General features: G+C 37.0%; 1 protein-coding gene across 1 annotated transcript in view; it reads right to left on the reverse strand.

The window, feature by feature from the left end:
* The window catches only part of lamb2 (laminin, beta 2 (laminin S)), a 98,042-nt gene that overhangs the window by 10,176 nt on the left and 68,652 nt on the right, over window positions 1-19,214 (reverse strand). The window contains exons 20-29 of the mRNA XM_059333798.1: window positions 16,928-17,159; window positions 16,193-16,362; window positions 10,046-10,270; window positions 9,745-9,962; window positions 8,907-9,003; window positions 8,226-8,407; window positions 7,921-8,111; window positions 5,931-6,115; window positions 4,394-4,635; window positions 2,316-2,519 (exon numbers count right to left, since the gene is read on the reverse strand). Of these exons, the coding sequence (XP_059189781.1) occupies window positions 2,316-2,519; window positions 4,394-4,635; window positions 5,931-6,115; window positions 7,921-8,111; window positions 8,226-8,407; window positions 8,907-9,003; window positions 9,745-9,962; window positions 10,046-10,270; window positions 16,193-16,362; window positions 16,928-17,159 (1,946 nt within the window). The remainder of the gene's footprint in view (window positions 1-2,315; window positions 2,520-4,393; window positions 4,636-5,930; window positions 6,116-7,920; window positions 8,112-8,225; window positions 8,408-8,906; window positions 9,004-9,744; window positions 9,963-10,045; window positions 10,271-16,192; window positions 16,363-16,927; window positions 17,160-19,214) is intronic.

Raw genomic sequence — 19,214 nt, forward strand, 5'->3', positions numbered from 1 at the left:
TAGTGAACATGCAGGAACACATGGCAAATATGTTGACTGAGACTGGGATGTCTACACTCAAACCAAAATTTAAAACACCCGGAACTGTAAGAGTTAATAACCTTATTGGGGCTAAGATGGATAAACCAAAAAATTGTATTATGACCTCTTTGAATCTGGCACCCAACACATAGCCCATTACAAAAAAACTAAAACTAACACTAAAACTAATAAAAACTGAACTAAAACTAAGAATTTTCAAAAAATAAATAAATTACAACTAGCAAACTAAGTCTAAAAACTTATAAAAACTAACTGAATTTGAAAAAAAAATTAAAACTAAAAAACGAAATTAAAACTAAAACTAATGAAAAATCCAAAACTATTATATCCTTGATCTGCATTCTATTCTTGTCTAATAAGAAGAAGGACTAAAAGCTTTTTCTGCCTCCTCTACAGTGGTTTTTCTCCCTGTTTGACTGTTTAGTGGGCCAAAAATGCTGCTCTACAAATAATTTTCAACTAAATATATGTCACAAGGGATTAGCAAATTATGGTATATATTTAGAGGGGCTTCACAGCCAACGTAACCGATTTTCTGAATAAAGTGCCAAATTTCATTGAATATATTTAGAAGATTTGGATACTGTGCTATTGCTGGCCATGGAAGCCATTTTTTCCGAAAATGGTTTCTGGTTTAGGACACTTAATCCACCCCAAGCTGCTATTTCTATGTTCCAGTTTTGTTCCCAGTATATTGATCAACACATCTGCCAAATTTTGTGCTTTTATCACACAAAAACTATACAAAAGTATTAGCAGCCCTTTATAGGGTACTCATTAAAATACTTGGAAATTAAAAATTTTAACTCAATCAATAGTTATTGAAGGATATTATGAGACTTTTACTATTGTGACTTGCGACATACTATTGCCACTAACATTGGCGCAAAGTCATTAAAAGGCATTAATAACTACTTCATAATGACTAATTAACCCATAAGAACCCAGACACAGTTATCCTTTTAGGAAAATTATGGGGGATATACCACAGACCAAGTGGACCACATAAAACACATTTCTGATGTTTTTAAAAAAAAAAATACTACCCCTTAATGTCAAAGATTTGTGCTGTGACATATACGTTACAATGGCCGTTTATGGTATTTATGTTTATAATATTTCTTATTTTAAAATAAAAAAACTAGACACATTTTTTGCTTACAGAAAGACACATTTGCCTTTTTGTTTGCATCTCCATAACATTTATCAAAATTGTGACTTTAATTTCTTCAGGAAATATGGTCAGAACAAGTTAAATGCAATACAGAACACTCTATTAACAGATTAGAATTGTTAAATGGGTTTAAACTTAGCATCGTAACAAAAAATAAGCTTTTTGAAATGAGCCACACTTTTGAGAAGTCACTTCTTGTCACAGTCACATGACCACCACACCAGGGTGTTGAGTATGTGTCACTTAGGGATTTAATGAGTTAAGGCAGGGGTGTCAAACTCAAATACACAGTGGGCCAAAATTTAAAACTTGGACAAAGTCGCGGGCCAACATTGATATTTATTGAAAAAATTGACCTAAACAAGTTCAAACGAAATGGAACAAGCAAAGCTTGATATAACTTAATATTGCAAACATGCAAAATCGAATATCAAATAAAACAAACAAACACATCAATGGCATTCATTTCTTAAATAAAATTTAAATAAAAATCGTATGTCCCTTTATTTTATATGCGGCCTTCTTTAAATTTAAATTTAACAGTAATCTTTTTCCACAGGCTAAAAATAAATGTAAGAATAAAATAACAATAATAAACCAAATGACTAATAATAATATCCTTCAATGAATGTGCAACCATTCAAGCCCATGCCTTGGACTAGCAAGAAAAAGTGCATAAAGACGACTTTAATTGTTGCTCAGTTTGCTACACACTGATCTACTGTGTTCAAGCCAAAACACGAGCAGAGCATTCTGGGATTTGTAGTATTATTTGCGCTGTATAATACCGGCGGGCCAGCTCTGGTTGTCATTTGGTATTTCCTCGCGGGCCAAATATAATTATACTGCGGGCCAAATTTGGCCCACGGGCCAGAGTTTGACACCTCTGAGTTAAGGTGAAGCATAAAGCTGAATATGGGAGATTCTAGAGATTCTAGTGTTTGTTACACAGGTGTCACCATGGGTTCTTACGGGTTAAGAGCCAATATGGTACTTATTTGCATGCTAATAAGCAACTAATTAATTTTGAATGTGTTCACTAACCTAAAGTGTTACCATTATTATACCAACTCATTTAAAATTTAAAGTGACTTCATACCTTGATGAAGAGTCCTTCCACCTCTCCCATGGCTTTGTTCAGCTCCTTCTCTGCGTGCTTGGCTCTCTCCAGGGCATTGTCCGCCACTGCTACAGCACCGTTACAGTTTAGGCCTCCACAGTGACGATTCCCTTCATCGTCACGGCAACCAGCACCTCCACAAGGACTCTCACCACAGGGAGCATCACCTGGGGCACCACAGACCTGTGGGGACAGGTGATCAGGAAGTAAGTAAACATTTGGTAAGTTAAGACCTGAATGTGACTTTTAGTTGTCTGTAATATCATATTAATAGATTTTAAATTGTCCCAGAGAGACAAACAAATAGAAAACCAGTGAGATAGCTGAAAGGTACACTCAGCTAATATGAAATATAAGGCTAAAACTAAATTTAGCTTGCAGCATCTTTAATTTGGTATACAACACAACAATATATGGAAGCAGATAAGGGACTTTATTAAAATAGTAATATAAATTTGAAAATCAAAAAATGTAAGTCTGTATAATTATATTTTCTTGTGTTATTTGAGTAAAAATGAAAATGCAAAATATTTGTATGTGCGTTCTATGACCGCTTTAAAATGAAAATCGCTTGTTTGACTTTTAATTTTAAAAGATGGACCCCGCTGTACTGTGGACAATATTGAAATGTCAATTCAAATTTGATCTTGAATTTTCAAAGAGCTTTCTGTAACAGTGAATAATATTCAAATGTTAAATCAAGTTTGACAGTTAATATGCAATAAGCAATGTGGCCTAACTTTCTATTTGTGCAAGCATTTTTTAAATCACAATAAAAATTAATTTCAATAAAAATGTTATAACAATTTGTGATCTTCTGTAATTATAAACTGTAATTTAAAAAAAAAATCTTTTTTTTTGACTGAAAAATGAAGGAACTTATAAAAGATTGTCCTGGGGAAACCTTTTTTCCCACAGGAGAGAAAACTATTTATTTTCCCCCTCTGGGCTTCCATAGATTTCCCTTGCAGATAGACAGATTTATCTATTTTGCATTTTACCAGCAAGCCTGAAAAAAAATCAAACCAATCACTACTTCTGTGGTTACCGCTCTGTGGATTTGTATGACTGTACACATGCAGGTGCATCTCAATAAATATGGAATATCATAGAAAGTTTATTTATGTCAGTAATTCAATTCAAAAAGTGTAAATAACACATCATATAGATCCATTACACACAGAATGAAACATGTCACGTCTTAATTTATTTAATTTCTTCTAATTATAATGATTATGGCTTACATTTAATGAAGACCTAAAATTCAGTGTCTCAAAAAAGTTGAATATTACAAAAGACCAATTTTAAAAAGTATGTTTAATATGGAAATGTTGGCCTCTGAAAAGTATGTTCATCTATACACTGAAAACAATTGTCTTGTAAATTAACAGTGAAAAAATAGCATTCTACTGTTAATTTTACAGTTCCTCTACTGTTATCTACTTTACAGTATGGTACTGTGATAAAACCACATACTGAATTACAGTAAAATCCTGCATTTCATAGATTTTTCAGTAGACTAATGAAGCGAGTTGCAATATTGTTGCAGTATACAATGCAGTCATTTTCTGTAAATAGAGCATATTACTGTCTGAAAGCCAATTACTATGAATTAAGCACTGTCTTCACTGTAACCTCAGTAATTTTAATATACCATGATTTACCAATTTACCATTTAAGTAAAATACAGGCATTAAAAAATGTTTACAAGAAGAGACTTAGTAGAAAATATCATATATATGTATATATATATATATATATATATATATATATATATATATATATATTTTATGGGAAACGGCAAGCTACCTACAAATATTGCCCAGAATGCATTGTTTTCTACAGTATAATACAATTTTAATGAAAAACAGTATGTTACTGTCACAATTTGGCTGTTTTCTTACAGCAATTTGTTACAGTGCATGACTCAATACTCGGTTGGGGCTGTTTGACTTCAACTACTGGAAATGGACTTTTCCATCATATTCTAATTTATTGAGATGCAGCTGTATGTGCTATCAGACATCATCAGTGTTTACAGCTTAATGTGATCAAACCTTCTCATTGATCTTCTTTAGGTCCAGGCCCTGTGCTCTGGTGTTGAGGTCTCCAAGCATGCGCTTGTTTGCAGCATTTTTACGGTTGAACTCGTCCTTCTTGGCAGAAATGAGGCGCTCGGTGCGGCGCCGAGTGTCTGCCGACTGGCTGACTGTGCTGGGCCTGGTGGTTGTTGATTCATTGGCGCGGCGCTCTGCATCACGAGACTTGTTATAGGAGCTACGGATGCTGTCATACGCACCTGGAGAAAAGAGGAGGAGAAGAACATTTTAACACAGCTTAATCTAATTCATGCTGAAGTAAATTTGAGGATTATGAGGGATTATAAATTCTTGACTCAGTGATGAAACAGATAAGAGGATTAGGAACTAGAAAATTTCGAAAGAAATTTTGAGTGTGCTTGACTCTGGCCCATGACATACATTATTAGATTACGATTTGATCTGTTTTCAAAATGAAAAAGAGGAGGAAGTCATGTAAGATAATCAAGCAGGAGTTAGTGTGTGTTTGTCCGTGTGTGTCTGTGTGTCTGAGTGTCTGTCTGTCTGCCTGTCTAGCACTGTTAAAATAACAAGAAAAAAGTCAAAATAACGAGAAAAAAGTCAAAATGAGAAAAAAAGTCGAATTCACAAGAAAAAATTTAAACTAACTTGAAAAAAGTCAAAATAACGAGAAAAAAGTCGAAGTCATGAGAAAAAAAAGTGAAAATGAGAAGAAAAAAGTCAAAGTCACAAGAAAATGTCGAAGTCACAAGAAAAAAGTGAAAATGAGAAAAAAAAGTCGAATTCACAAGAAAAAAGTCAAATTAACTTGAAAAAAGTCAAAATAATGAGAAAAAACTTGAAGTCACGAGAAAAAAGTCAAAATAACAAGAAAAAAGTCAAAATAACAAGAAAAAAGTCAAAGTCACGAGAAAAATGTCGAAGTCACAAGTAAAAAGTCAAAATGAGAAAAAAAAGTAGAATTCACAAGAAAAAATTTAAACTAACCTGAAAAAAGTCAGAATAACGAGAAAAAAGTTAAAATGAGAAGAAAAAAGTCCTCCTTTTAAAATATTTCTGTAGAGCGGTATTTGCGGCCTCGAGCACAGTTTCAAAATGTATTTTTTGACCAATTTTCTCTACCTCTGCACTCTAGCTAAGATGTCATCTACTCTAGCCTCTATAGGGTTACATTGGGGGGATTTTTTGGCGTGTTTTTGCCAAATAATTTGAAAACCGTTTGTCGAAACCCTTAGAAAAGTCATAGCACACTTGTCATGGCCAAGCCGGTTGATTTGATACCTTTTTAGTGTATGTGTGACCAAAACTCTGGGAGGAGTAGTTGAAAAAAAACACGGAAGAAACGGAAGAATAAATAGGATTAAACCCGGTGAATAGTATATAGTGTGCTTTTTCAAGTACACTCAATAAAGATACTGCATGTGAAGGAACCTTGAGGTTGGACAATAAATGGAAAGTGGACAGCAGCAGAAAGTTTGGGGTAAGACTGTAAATAGATTCATAATGAGGATCTATCATCCATGTTTTCTCTCACCTAGGAAGTTGGAGTTTTTTAGGATATCCAATTGTCGATGGAGCTGCTCTGAAGTGAGGTTTAGTTCTTTAGCCTCTCTCTCCAAAGCGCTCAGCTCTTTGCTCGCCTCAGAGTTACTGTCCTGGACGATGGTCAGGTCTCCTTCCAGGCGGTTCAGGGTGTCAGTGGTCTCACCGATCTGCGCTCTGCGGAGCAACACAAGCAGCTGTCAGGGATGTAGATTGTAATCTTGATATGATTAGGGGGATCAGAGGAATTCTTTTTTTTCTATTTAGTGCTAAAAAACTTACGAAAATCGCAAAGCAAACTCCTTATCGCCACCAAATGCACGCCATGGCTGTAACAGAGTTCCTTTGATGTTCCCGAAATCATTGCTTTTAACTTTTTTTTTTTCATTTTTTGCTGACCCATGGGTCTGTATGTGACCGACTGACTTAAATGCCTACTTTTACATTTGCCTGTTAGAAAACATGTTGTCAGGGAGATGTGAGTGGCATGTATACATTATATCGTGCAATCCAGCCTGTCGTTGAGTTAAGTGAACTTTTATTTTGAAGTGTTTTTTGGCCATTTTTCGGCTTTATGGATACAGAGTAAAAAGGGAAGACATGCAGGAAAGGTGTAAACATTGTTGCCAACTATTAGGCTATATGTCTCTGTCTTGCCTGTCACTTTGTGTGCTGTCTACCAGTGTTGCCAGTAAGGAAAGTGGCTATTGGCTGTCCTAAATGTCGCTAGACTGCACAGTTGCTAAATGACGTCATAGCCTAATTTGCATAATTTACCATGTGCATGTTATTATAATGGACACTGTAGGAGAGAGGAATAATGTTGTGGAAAAGACAAAAAGTGAGTTGAAAACACCCTAAACAAGTTTAGAACTTCAAATGCAATCTTTTTTGTCACAACTTCAACCCTCCTCCTTAATCTGGCCTCAGGACTGGCTAAAGTGACCCAAAAGAGACTCTGACTGTAAACCAGCCAGCAGCAACTTCACGCATGTGCGATTTGCAGACTGGACGCTAAGGGGTTAACGTCTCCTGCTCTGACTGCAGCTGGGAGAGACTGCTGCGGGAGGACTGTGCCGCTTGTCAGTGCTTTGGGACGAGGTACGCGGCTCATTAAGAAGAGTAAGAACGAGTCTCCAAAAGTCTCCAGTAACACCAGAAAAATTTGCTAGATTTGTCTATAGTCGCTTTTTTTTTTTTAAATTGTCGCTAGGGGGGTTTGAAAAGTTGCTAAATCTAGTGGCAAAGTCGCTAAGGCAAGCTGCGTGTTGGATATATTTGGTGTGATTTTGTTACCTTGTATCAACATGAAAGATATGGGAGGAGGGGAGGGGGCCTCTCAGTGTCGCTCCATCCTCATCACTTTTACCACCAGGGATGTAGATAATAAATAAGCAATAATAATTATGTATTATTATTCGAGATTACAATCTACATCCCTGGCGATGTCACTGTATTGCAGCGTCATGTGCATTACAGTCCAGTGTTCATTAGCCTACATAATATTCTCAATTTTTAGATTCAGATTTAGATTCACAAAATGACTAGAAAAAGACCCAAAATGACCACAAAAAAAAGACACAAAATGACCAAAAATGACACAAAATGACTAAAAAAAGGCACAAAATGACTAACAAAGACAAAATGACCAAATGAAAAGACACAAAATGACCAAATGAAAAGACACAAAATGACCACAAAAATGACACAAAATGACCAAAAATGACACAAAATGACTAAAAAAAGACCCAAAATGACCCAAAAAAAAAGACACAAAAAATACATTTTGGATTCAAAAATAAAAATAAGTATAAAGGGGCACCCTAGAGGGCAATCAATAAGTTTTTTTCATGTGTAAAGGGCTGCCAATAAGGCACTTGCTCTCATTTTCACCACTCTAGAGGGCACTTTAGCGTGCTTTTTCAACCATGGAGGCATTGCTCATGTGAATATTTTTCGGGCATGGTGAGTAACAGCTGTACCTCAGATCTTCAATAAGCTCCATTAGCGTAGCGACGGCTGCAGCGGTGGCGTTGCGTGCGTTGACGATGCCCTGAGCTTGTGCCAGTTTCTCCTCCAGGTCTCTGAAGGCCTTCTCGTAGGCCCCGGTGAGCCCAGTGGTCTGAATCTCGTGGGCACGCTCAGCCAGAGCCTTGGTGCGCACCGCCAGGTCCTGGTAATGAGACACAGTAGTGAAGGGAAAGATTACGGTCGACTCATAGTCAGGTATTTAATATTCCAAATTTGGCTTTCGCTAACTGAGGATTTTTTTTGCAAGAAACTGCACCTGCACAATGCGATCCCAGTCCCCGAAGCACTGGTGACAGGGCTGACAGTTGGGGAACTGGCCAGAGAAGCCTCTGGCACACTGGTCACAGCGGACACCTGACACTCCTTGCTGGCAAACACAGTGACCGGTCACCCGGTTACACTGAGAGGTCTCAATGCCACGCCAGTCACAGTCACAGGCTGGAGGGAGAGAAGGAGAAGCAAAGAGTCAATATGGAACACTACCTTGCTTGTAATAAATCTATTGTAATTGTTCTTATTTTTTATGCATTTTTTGTGGTTTCTTTTTTCTCTCTTTGTGAATGGTGTCCTTGAGTGCCAAGAAAGGCGCATTCTTAATAAAATGTATTATTATTATGAGAAAATAGCATGGCGTCAACACTTTGCCCTGAGATGCAAGCAACAAAAAAATGTACTCTGTGTGACTACAGCAGAGTAAGTGCAGATAAACGGAGGGACTTCCTTTGTTTGCCAGATGTTGAAAAATGACACAAAGTTTCACTTAAAAAAAACAGTTAAACAATGTTTTACCAGGATAATCTTTCAAAATTCCTTGTTTAATCTGTGGAATAGGTGGAAATGTTTTGCCAGGTGATTTTTTAATTTTTCTTCTGAAGTGTTTGTTGCTGTAATACCAATTTTGGCCACAGGAGGCTGAAAAGCTTTTATGTTTTCTCACCTCTGCACTGTGTCCTGGGGTCTCCCCAGTAGTTTTCCTGACAGTCTGTGCAGGTCTTCCCACCAAAACCGTCACGGCACTGACACTGTCCAGTGAACTGCACAAGAGAGACACAGAAAAACAGAATCATGACACAGATATATTATGGGTAGGTCCATTTAGACTTAGTAGGCTGTTTCATCTTCATAGCAAGGCTCAAAATAAGGTATGCGGCTCCACTAGTGTATGTCTGTCTGCCTGTCTGGCACTGTCAAAATGACAAGAAAAATGTCAAAATAACGAGAAAAAAGTCAAAGTCACAAGAAAAAAGTCAAAGTCACAAGAAAAAAGTCAAAGTCACGAGAAAAAAGTCAAAATAATGAGAAAAAAAGTCAAAATGAGAAAAAAAGTCAAATTCACAAGAAAAAAGTCAAATTAACTTGAAAAAAGTCAAAATAATGAGAAAAATTCTTGAAGTCACGAGAAAAAAGTCAAAATAGCGAGAAAAAAGGTCAAAGTCACGAGAAAAATGTCGAAGTCACAAGAAAAAAGTCAAAATGAGAAAAAAAGTCGAATTCACAAGAAAAAATTTAAACTAACTTGAAAAAAGTTAAAATAACGAGAAAAAAGTTGAAGTCACGAGAAAAAATGACGAAGTCACAAGAAAAAAGTCAAAATGAGAAAAAAAATCGAATTCACAAGAAAATATTTAAACTAACTTGAAAAAAGTCTAAATAACGAGAAAATTTCTCTTTTTTTGGCCAACAGTGGCTCTTTAGTTAGTAAAAGTTGCCGACCCCTGAGCTAGTAGAAACACTATATGCCTATTTGAATGTGTTCAGGGCTGAGTGCCCCCTACCTCATTACATGAGGAGGTGACTGAGTTGTTGGGATCACAGCCGCAGGCCTCACAGCCCCTCCCGCTGGCCAGGTTCCAGTGGTTGGGGGCGCAGTGGTCACATGTCAGGCCTATGACGTTAGGTAGACACTGGCACTGCCCTGTGGCACGCTGGCACACACAGTCCTCACGCTCCATACACTGGCCTCGGTCAGTACCCAGGAAGTTACAAGTGCACTCTGAAGGGCAAAAAAACATGCATCGTCATGATATTACTGTTCTTTCTGTTTCTAGACTTTTTTCAATCAACCCCGTCACTCACTCCTGCAATTGCGCCGGGAAGCGTCCCCGAAATAGCCGCTCTTGCAGATGCCACAGCCGGGGCCTTCGGTGTTGTAAAGGCATTTCCTGCAATCTCCAGTCTGCCTGTCACAAGCATCCATGTCTGACATGTCTATGTTGTTGTTGCACTGGCACGGCTGGCAGCGTCCTCCGGGCTGAGAGGGGTTGCCATAATAACCCGGAGCACATTCCTCACATCGGGCTCCTGAATCGGAAAAGAAAAAGCAGAAAGAAAAGAGAATAAGAGTTCCAATAAGAAAGTAATGGAGGAAGGAGATATTTTGATTGCTACTTTTATTTGAACTGAAATCTATTTGCAATAAGAATGGATGAAGTGCTCTACAGGATTTACCAAGCCTTTAGGGTGTATGAAACAACAGGAAGCAGGAATGACAATTAAAAGGGAGTCTTGGTTCAACAAAGTAATGAGGACCCTCCTCATTCTGCAGAAACTTGGACTAAAATGATTTAGTGGGTACTTCCACTGAAAGAAACATATCAGTCTAATTCTTGGCTTGACCCATATCTGCAAAGCATGAACATGATCATATTAATACAGTATGTTACTAGAATCAGTTTTGTTATGCATCGTCACTCAAAGGGTTTGGGTTAACCAGCTCACATTAGTTACATGTCTTTATCATCACACTCTTATTTAAGAGATTATGCAACATATTACTATACTACAGCAGTCGATTGTGTTCTGTGATTTCTGCCTGATGTCTGAGATATGTTCAAGAAACTCAATAGAGACAGAAGCAATCACTACACATCATGCATGGATTACTCAATGACCCTACCAGGCACAGCCGAAAGTGTCAGGGTCCACACTGGCCTTCAACTACAAAATGTCACTCAAAGAGACATGTACTAACCAGGAAGATATTCAAAATAACCACAAAGTGACTTCAAATGACTTCAAAGACAAATACAAAGACTACAAATACAGCAAAACAACTAAAATGAGACATAAAGAGACACACAGCCACTATGAGAAAAGACAAAACAAACTACAAAGAGAAACAAAGCAACTTCAAAGAGACAAAAACTACTACACAAGATGCACAACAGCTGTAAAGAGACAAGCAAGTGACTGGCAACTATGAAACAAACACAAAGAGGCACAGATTAATCACAAAGAGAAACAAAGAAACTTAAAACACTTAAAATAACTACAAAGAGACATAAAACAACTACAAAGAAACCAAAACAACTACAAAGGGATGCAAAACAGCTGTGAAGAGACAAGGAAGTGACTGTACACTATGAAATGGGACAAAACAAATACAAAGAGGCACAGAATGACCACAAAGAGAAACAAAGCAACCACAAAGACACTTAAAATAATTACAGAGACACAAAAAGACTAAAAAGAAACCGAAACAACTACAAAGGGATGCAAAGCAGCTGCAAAGAGACAACAAAGAGATGAACAACTACTTTCAAATGGGATAAAACAACCACAAACAGACACAAAATGAGTACAAAGACAAACTAAGAAACTACAAAGACACTTAAAATAACTACAAAGAGACACAGAAAGACTACAAAGAAACCAAAACAACTACAAAGAGATGCACAATAGCTGTAAAGAGACAAGAAAGTGACTGGCAAGATGCACAGAATGACCACAAAGAGAAACAAAGCAACTATAAAGACACTTAACTACAAAGAGACACAAAAAGACAAAAACAACTTCAAAGGGATGCAAAGCAGCTGCAAATAGACAACAAAGACAACTACTATGAAAGGGGATAAAACAACCAAAAACAGACACACAATGAGTACAAAGACAAACTAAGAAACTACAAAGACACTTCAAATAACTACAAGAGACACAGCAAGACTACAAAGAGACCAAGACAACTACAAAGAGATGCACAACAGCTGTAAAGAGACAAGAAAGTGACTGGCAACTATGAAATGGGACAAAACAAGGCACAGAATGACCACAAAGAGAAACAAAGCAACTATAAAGACACGTAAAATAATTACAAAGAGACACAAAAAGACTACAAAGAATCCAGAACAACTACAAAGGGATGCAAAGCAGCTGCAAAGAGACAACAAAGAGACACACAACTACTATAAAAGGGGATAAAACAACCACAAACAGACACAAAATGAGTTCAAAGACAAACTAAAAAAACTACAAAGACACATAATAACTACAAAGAGACACAGAAAGACTACAACGAGACCAAAACAACTACAAGATTGTAACAAACGGACTAAAATAATAGTTAAAACAACCACAGACAAAAAGACACAAACACAAAACAACTACAAAGAGACAAAATCATAAAATGAGACTAAACAACTCCAATGATTGTGTGTCTCTCCTATGTAGGAGAGGTGGAGGTGTCCCACACTGTCCTGTGAATAAGTTTGACTGCATCTGTACCAGACTTGTCATGAACTACTGTTACAGTATATACAGCATCATGCAGCTTCAACAGTAGTCAGGCCAGATGATTTCACCAGTGAACCATTATTTTAGTTGGGCATTTATATCTCATTTGCTCTCCCCTTACACTGTAAAAAATGTCTGTAGATTTTATGGTGAAAAACTGCTAAACCATGACGGTAAAAGACCGTAAACGATAAATGGGTTAATTCAGTTTCAGGAATAATGAAACATCGTAAATGTATATATCAGCCAAAACAGTATTTTTTACATTAAAAAAAAAAAAATACAGTACTCCACTGTAAAATACACTGGCACCATGTTTGTCGTGCATAAATATACTGTAATATAAATACAAGCTGTCCTTTTTGCATTTATTTTTTGTAAAAAATACTTTTTTTCACTGTTAAATGTACTAAACACCATATCTCCAACAGAAATATACTGTAATATTTAATGGTTAAATCTGGCATTTATAAAGTATTTTCTTGTCAATTATATGGCAGAGCAGCATTTCTTTTGATGGAAAAACTTTTTATTTTTACTATCTTAAATGGGAAATCAACAGCGCTAATACAATTTTACCGTAATATTACAAAAAGTTGCTCCGTATTTATTACGGTAAAGTTCTGGCAACCACAGCTGCCAGTTTTTTACCGTAAAAACAACAGGTTTGTTTTTACAGTGTAGGTCAGACTCGAAAGAAGAAATACTTGTCATATTTGAGTCAAGAAGGAAAAGGAGAAGGAAATTTGAGAAAGAAGAAATGACAAGGTGGGGAGAGGTAAAGAGAAGGACTGCACTCGCATAGTAAAGGCTGAATTACAGGGAAGATTAGAGGAGAAAGACAGACAAAAGTTGAATGAAGGACAGGAATGGGAGAGAAGGGGGCAAAGGGAAGTAGAGGTGTTGAACAGAGGAAGGGAAAGTTGCCAAATTCAAACAGCTAGAGTGTTCACTACCTCTGTATTCCTGTACTTTAGGAAGTCAGAACCCCGTCCTGTTTAAACTCACATACTGGTCATAATGATACAGTAAAATGGACATCTGATGGTCAGTAGCCTTCACAATGCTTTGTTGTGCTTTATCAGAAAAGCCAGGTTGAAATAAATATTTAAATATTATATTTATTTATTTAAATAAATAACTTGTGGGAAATAACTGCTTAACTACAGCCCAACATACAGTCATGGAAAAATTATTAGACCACCCTTGTTTTCTTCAATTTCTTGTTCATTTTAATGCCTGGTACAACTAAAGGTACAATTGCTTGGACAAATATAATGATAACAACAAAAATAGCTGATAAGAGTTAAATTTAAGAGCTGATATATTGTCATTTTTCATGGTTCTCTTGACAATAACCAAAATCGTAATCAAGAAAACCATGGAAAATCTAGATATCAGCTCTTAAATTAAAATCTTATGTTATCATTATATTTGTCCAAACAAATGTACCTTTAGTTGTACCAGACATTAAAATGAACAAGAAATTGAAGAAAACGGTAGTCTAATACATTTTTCCATGACTGTATTTTCATTCTCAGACAAACATGTAGAGTTAAACCTCTTTCAAACACAAGAGACAGAAGCTGACCCAGACTCAGAATCAAAGCTACACCTGTGTACAGTGGTGGATTCAGGCTGTTTCACAGGCAAGGGCAAAATAATTAAAAGGGGCACAGAAAGTTTTCTAGCATGTACCCATGTAGGTACCCATGTTCCTTGATGGGTTGATTTTTTTAGTAGGAAACCACACGTTTAGACAATCACTCTGAAATAATGATTCTGGGTAAGGTCCTTTAATTCGGAACATCTACACAGACCTGGTTCGAATCTGTTTTAAAATTATTCAACCACTTAGCATATCATTTCATTATACTTTTAGGAACAAGTATTTGTTACGGTGGCCCGAGAGCTCATATTCCTGCAACTTAAGAAAACACATGCAAATACACAAAACACAAGCAAATTGAGAAAACATCTTCATCAATGCAAAAACCACAACACAACAGAAGTGTTTCCAGAGGACACTTAAAAGTGACGCACACGTCTGGACATGCTTGTCATATTATCATGTTATTTCAAAATAATGATAATTTCATGTTATAACCTTATATCTATCAAAGTGTGCTAATGTTAGCAGGTGAAACTAAAACGTGTATCATTCATTTATTTGATTTGTTTAACTGCAATGTGATTTATACTGGCTAGCGGGCTAACGCTATACATCACGTTATAACATGAAAATATCATTAACATGAAATAACTTGATAATATCACATGCGTGTCCAGACATGTGCATCACTTTTAAGTGTCCTCTGGAAACACTTCTGTTGTGTTGTGGTCTTTGCAGCGTTTTCTAAATGCTGCGCTTGTGTTGTCAAATTGATGAAGATGTTTTCTCAGTTTGCATGTGTTTTGTGTATTTGTATGTGTTTTCTTAAGTTGCAGCGCTGTGAGCACTCAGGGCCACCATTAATTTGTCCCTTTAGTGCCATATATAACATGGATAGTCACAGAAAAGCAGCAGAAAGGGTTTGACATTATTCTTTGAGCCAGGTCTCACACATGGGCAGGAGTGCACTGTGGCACAGCACCGTTGATGGAAGGGGTGCTGAAGCCATGCATGGGTAAGATTGGTAAAGTGGAGGGTTGGTGGAGGTCGGAAGAGAAGGAGGGGGAAGGGAAGGGACGGGGGTCAACCATTGTTACTCACGCTTAAAAATGGTCGCCCCGGAGCGTTTAACAATCCCTGTGCCAGTAATACAGGGGAGGGAGGAAATGACACAGGTTACCATTCACCATTGGCTACTGAGAAACATTATCATCTCATCAGCAGTCTTATCCTTTATCTTGTCACATAACATAGAAGTCCTGAGGTTTAGTAATAACTGATTCAGTAGAGAATAACATCAGTGGTTGACTCAATGCTTCGGCTTAAAAACACAAAGTTGTGGTAGAAAAGATGGTCTCATCTCGACCTGCCCATTGACTGTATACACATAGATGACCTGACAGCTCACCAAAAGTGAAGCCAAAACATCTAGATCACTCCCTGGTGGCTGGCTGCAGTATAGATCATAAATCCCACTCCTTCCATGTTAGCGAATGGGATATGGGCCAAACGAAAAGATTGAATTACATGTTGGAGTATGGGTTGGACTTTGATGCTCTGACTCCAACCCTAGAGGTAGCTTCCGGGTCTTTAAAAGTGAAGCCAATGCCTTAAACTTGCAATCTTTCTAATGATCAGCAAGGGGCGACTCCACTGGTTACAAAAAAATGTCATTTTGTATCGAACATGATTCTCAGTAAACATTTCCCTAATAGGTTTATTGTCTCAATCACTATTTTCAAGACTTCTTCAATACAACATGATGTTCATTTTGTGAATGATGCTCCCATTCAGAGCAAAATAGATGTGTTTCGGTGTGTTTTCACTTCATCAAAGGAAATTGGTTCAATTTGGTTGCTAAAAATGTCATGCTTAGCTTTCAGTTGTACTAAAAGACTTTGAGTAGTCGTCTTCTTATTTTAAACTAAGGAACAACGTTACTATCCAAGATAGCTAGCTAGTGACCAAAATGCTGAACCTGAGACTTCAAAACAAATCTGGACACTAATGATGTCATTAGCATCACTTCCTGGGGATGAGGATGAGACACAGTGCAGAAAGCCATGACTTATAGAACAGGAAGGACAGGAGCTTAGCTTTACCTGTGTAACCTTGGTTACAGTTGCAGATAATTTGTCTGTTGCGGTTGTCCTGGTAACAAGATGCAGCAAAGTGGCGTCCACTGTTGGGACCATCTGGACAGGGACATGGGCGACACTGACCACTGGATACTATGCCCAGAACTGGATTACCATAATAACCATTGGCACACCTACAGAAATGACAGTAGTCATAGTATTAGAAAACTAGGTAAAAAAAAATACAGTCACATAACTTTGAGAGTCAAAGAGAAAACATTTTAAAAATTGAAAAAAATGAGACACCAACTGAATGAATGTCTAACTTAAACCAATAAAACAAACATTTCTATGAATATTGAAATATTTGTTTGTGTATCTTATTATATCACTTTTTCTTGAAGTTGTGCTGCCCACTGCTACTTGCATGGTGTGTTCACTTGTGTGTGTGTAAAAAAAAAAAAAAAAGGATGGGTTAAATGCAGATGTTGAGGTTCTTCTTCTTCTCTTCTTTTGTTCTGTTCATATCTCTGTAAAAACTCAATAAAAACTTAATTGAAAACAACAAACAGCTCTGTTAGTTATATTCAGTGATGTATTTCTGCTTGTTTTGTTGTTATATGATCAGAAGAGGATGAATACAACTGAAGTATTATTCTCCAAAGTTTAAAAACCCCTTTCTTTATTCCCATTTCCCTATGATACAGTTGATTCTTTAATCCAACCTGATTGAATGCAGCTTGTCCCCTTCACACTAACCTGTCACACTTGTCCCCTCCTGTGTTGTCCCTGCAGTTGACGCAGGCTCCGGTCCTCTGGTCGCACTTGTCGGCGTGTCCGTTACACTGGCAGGGTCGGCAGCTGGGGAAGCCCCAGTGACCTACCTGGCATCCGTCGCAGCGCTGACCGAACGCTCCAGGACGGCACTGGCACTGACCAGTGAACTTGTCACAAAGTCGAGTCACAGAGCCTTCCAAGCTGCAACTGCAAGCTGAACCCAGGGAGACAAGGGATGAGGAGAAGGCTTCTTACAGGTTTTAACAGACGACATCACATCATCCGAATTTAAGCTTCTTTGCACTTGCTCCTTGTTGGTTTTAAGGTTTGGTTTTAAGATTTTACTGATCATTTTTAACCCTCTGGAGTCTCCAAAAGCTCGAAATCCAGACTTGTTGACTCCATCCAGACTAGAAAACATAGCAGCGTGGAGCCCTACTGTAAATTTACCTCTAAAGTTCTGGCTGTAAACTCCATGAGGCCAGTTTCAGTTTGATGATGATATACCAAGTAAAACTGGAGACAAGCTCAAATATATTTAGTATAAAATGATAGAACTGGATGGAACCCTCTTATATGTTATATTTGACACCTTTGTTCACATTTGCAACATTTAAAATTCTTTATTGAGCATGATGGTGTTTTGAAAGTTAAAAAAATGATTCAAAATCACATTTTATGTTGGACTAAAGGACTAAAAAATACACAAAATGACCAAAAAAAAAGACACAGAATGACTAAATAAAGACACAAAATGACCAAAAAAGGACACAAAAAGACAAAAAAGACACAAAATAACCCAGAAAGACACAAAATGACAAAAAAGACACAAAATGAGAAGACAGAATGACCAAAAAACACACAGAAGACACAAAATGACAAAAAAAAACACAAAATAATTGAAAAAAGACACAAAAAAGACACAAAAAGACATGAAAAGGATTAAAAAATTGACAAAATAGCCTAAGACTCCATAGAGTTAAAGCTCTTTTAGCTCTGGCTCCTAGCTATTTAACAGAATCACTAACTCCATATGAGCCGACCCTCGTCCTCAGATCCTCGGGTCCTTCTGACCGTTCCAACGTCTAAACTAAAAACCAATGGTGAGCAGGCTTTCTCCACCAGAGACCCTGGAGACTCTGGAAGGAGCTGCCCGAGGAGATAAGGAGCTCAGAGTCACTAACTTCTTCTAAATCACTTCTTAAAACCCACTTTTATAGACTTGCTTTTATGTAATGCTTTCTATCTCACCACTCCTTTTTACTTCTTCACTTTTTACTTTTTTGCTCCTTTTATTTTCTGTGTATGTGAGAATGTCTTGTGATTGTTTACCTCCTCTGTCTCTTATTGTTTTTCTTTTAATGTAAGAATTGTTTTTAGCCTTATGGCATCATTCTCTCTGTAATTAACTGCTCTCTGTCCAAGCACTTTGTAAACTGCTGTTTTTAAAAGGTGCTATATAAATAAAGTTATTATTATAAGATGGAGGCCGAAGGAAGGAGGTGAAGTAGAGCGGAGAAGGAATCAAAAAAAGTTACTGAAAAGAGGGATGGGGATTTAAACATTTAGTAAAAAGGGCTTGGATTTGTGTACGAAGAGACAGTAGAGGGCGCTAGAAGCATGGCATATCAGAGCCACTGCAAATAAAGTGAGTGTAAACTCACCTTATTCTGTAGACCTCACATGAACATCCTGAATAACTAACACATCATAATGATAGAGGTACCTTAGTTGTTAAGTATTGTGAATTAACTCATGTACTAAATATTTCTGATAATTTCTGATAGTACATGAAGTACTACATACATTCATTTAGGCTATTTAACTCTTGTGCCTTCCTCGGGCATTTTTGTACATTTTTCTCTTCTTTTTTTTTTTCATTTGTTGATTATTTTGGTTGTGTTACAGCTTGAGGCATGAATTTTTGCAGTAACTTTTCTTTTTAGTAATTTTTATAAAAATCCACTGTCATTAACCCTTACGTGTCTTTTATACTCCATTGGTGACCCTCCTGGCCAAAAAAGGCCACGCACACAACTGCTATTAAATCACCATACATCAATATTTCTTTCTGATTTTTTTTCATAGATCTCTTAAACAACTTCAGACTTGTTCAAAACTACCCAACATTAAATCATTTTCAGAATTTTAACCCTTATATGCCAGTTTATATATTTGAAGTTTTCCATAATTTGATGTAAGGTGATTTTATTGCAGTTTTAGTGTGCGTGACCTTTTTTGGCCATGAGGGTCACCAGAGGGTAGTAAA

Source organism: Centropristis striata, chromosome 5, assembly GCF_030273125.1.
Source record: "Centropristis striata isolate RG_2023a ecotype Rhode Island chromosome 5, C.striata_1.0, whole genome shotgun sequence".
NCBI classification, from domain to species: Eukaryota; Metazoa; Chordata; class Actinopteri; order Perciformes; family Serranidae; genus Centropristis; species Centropristis striata.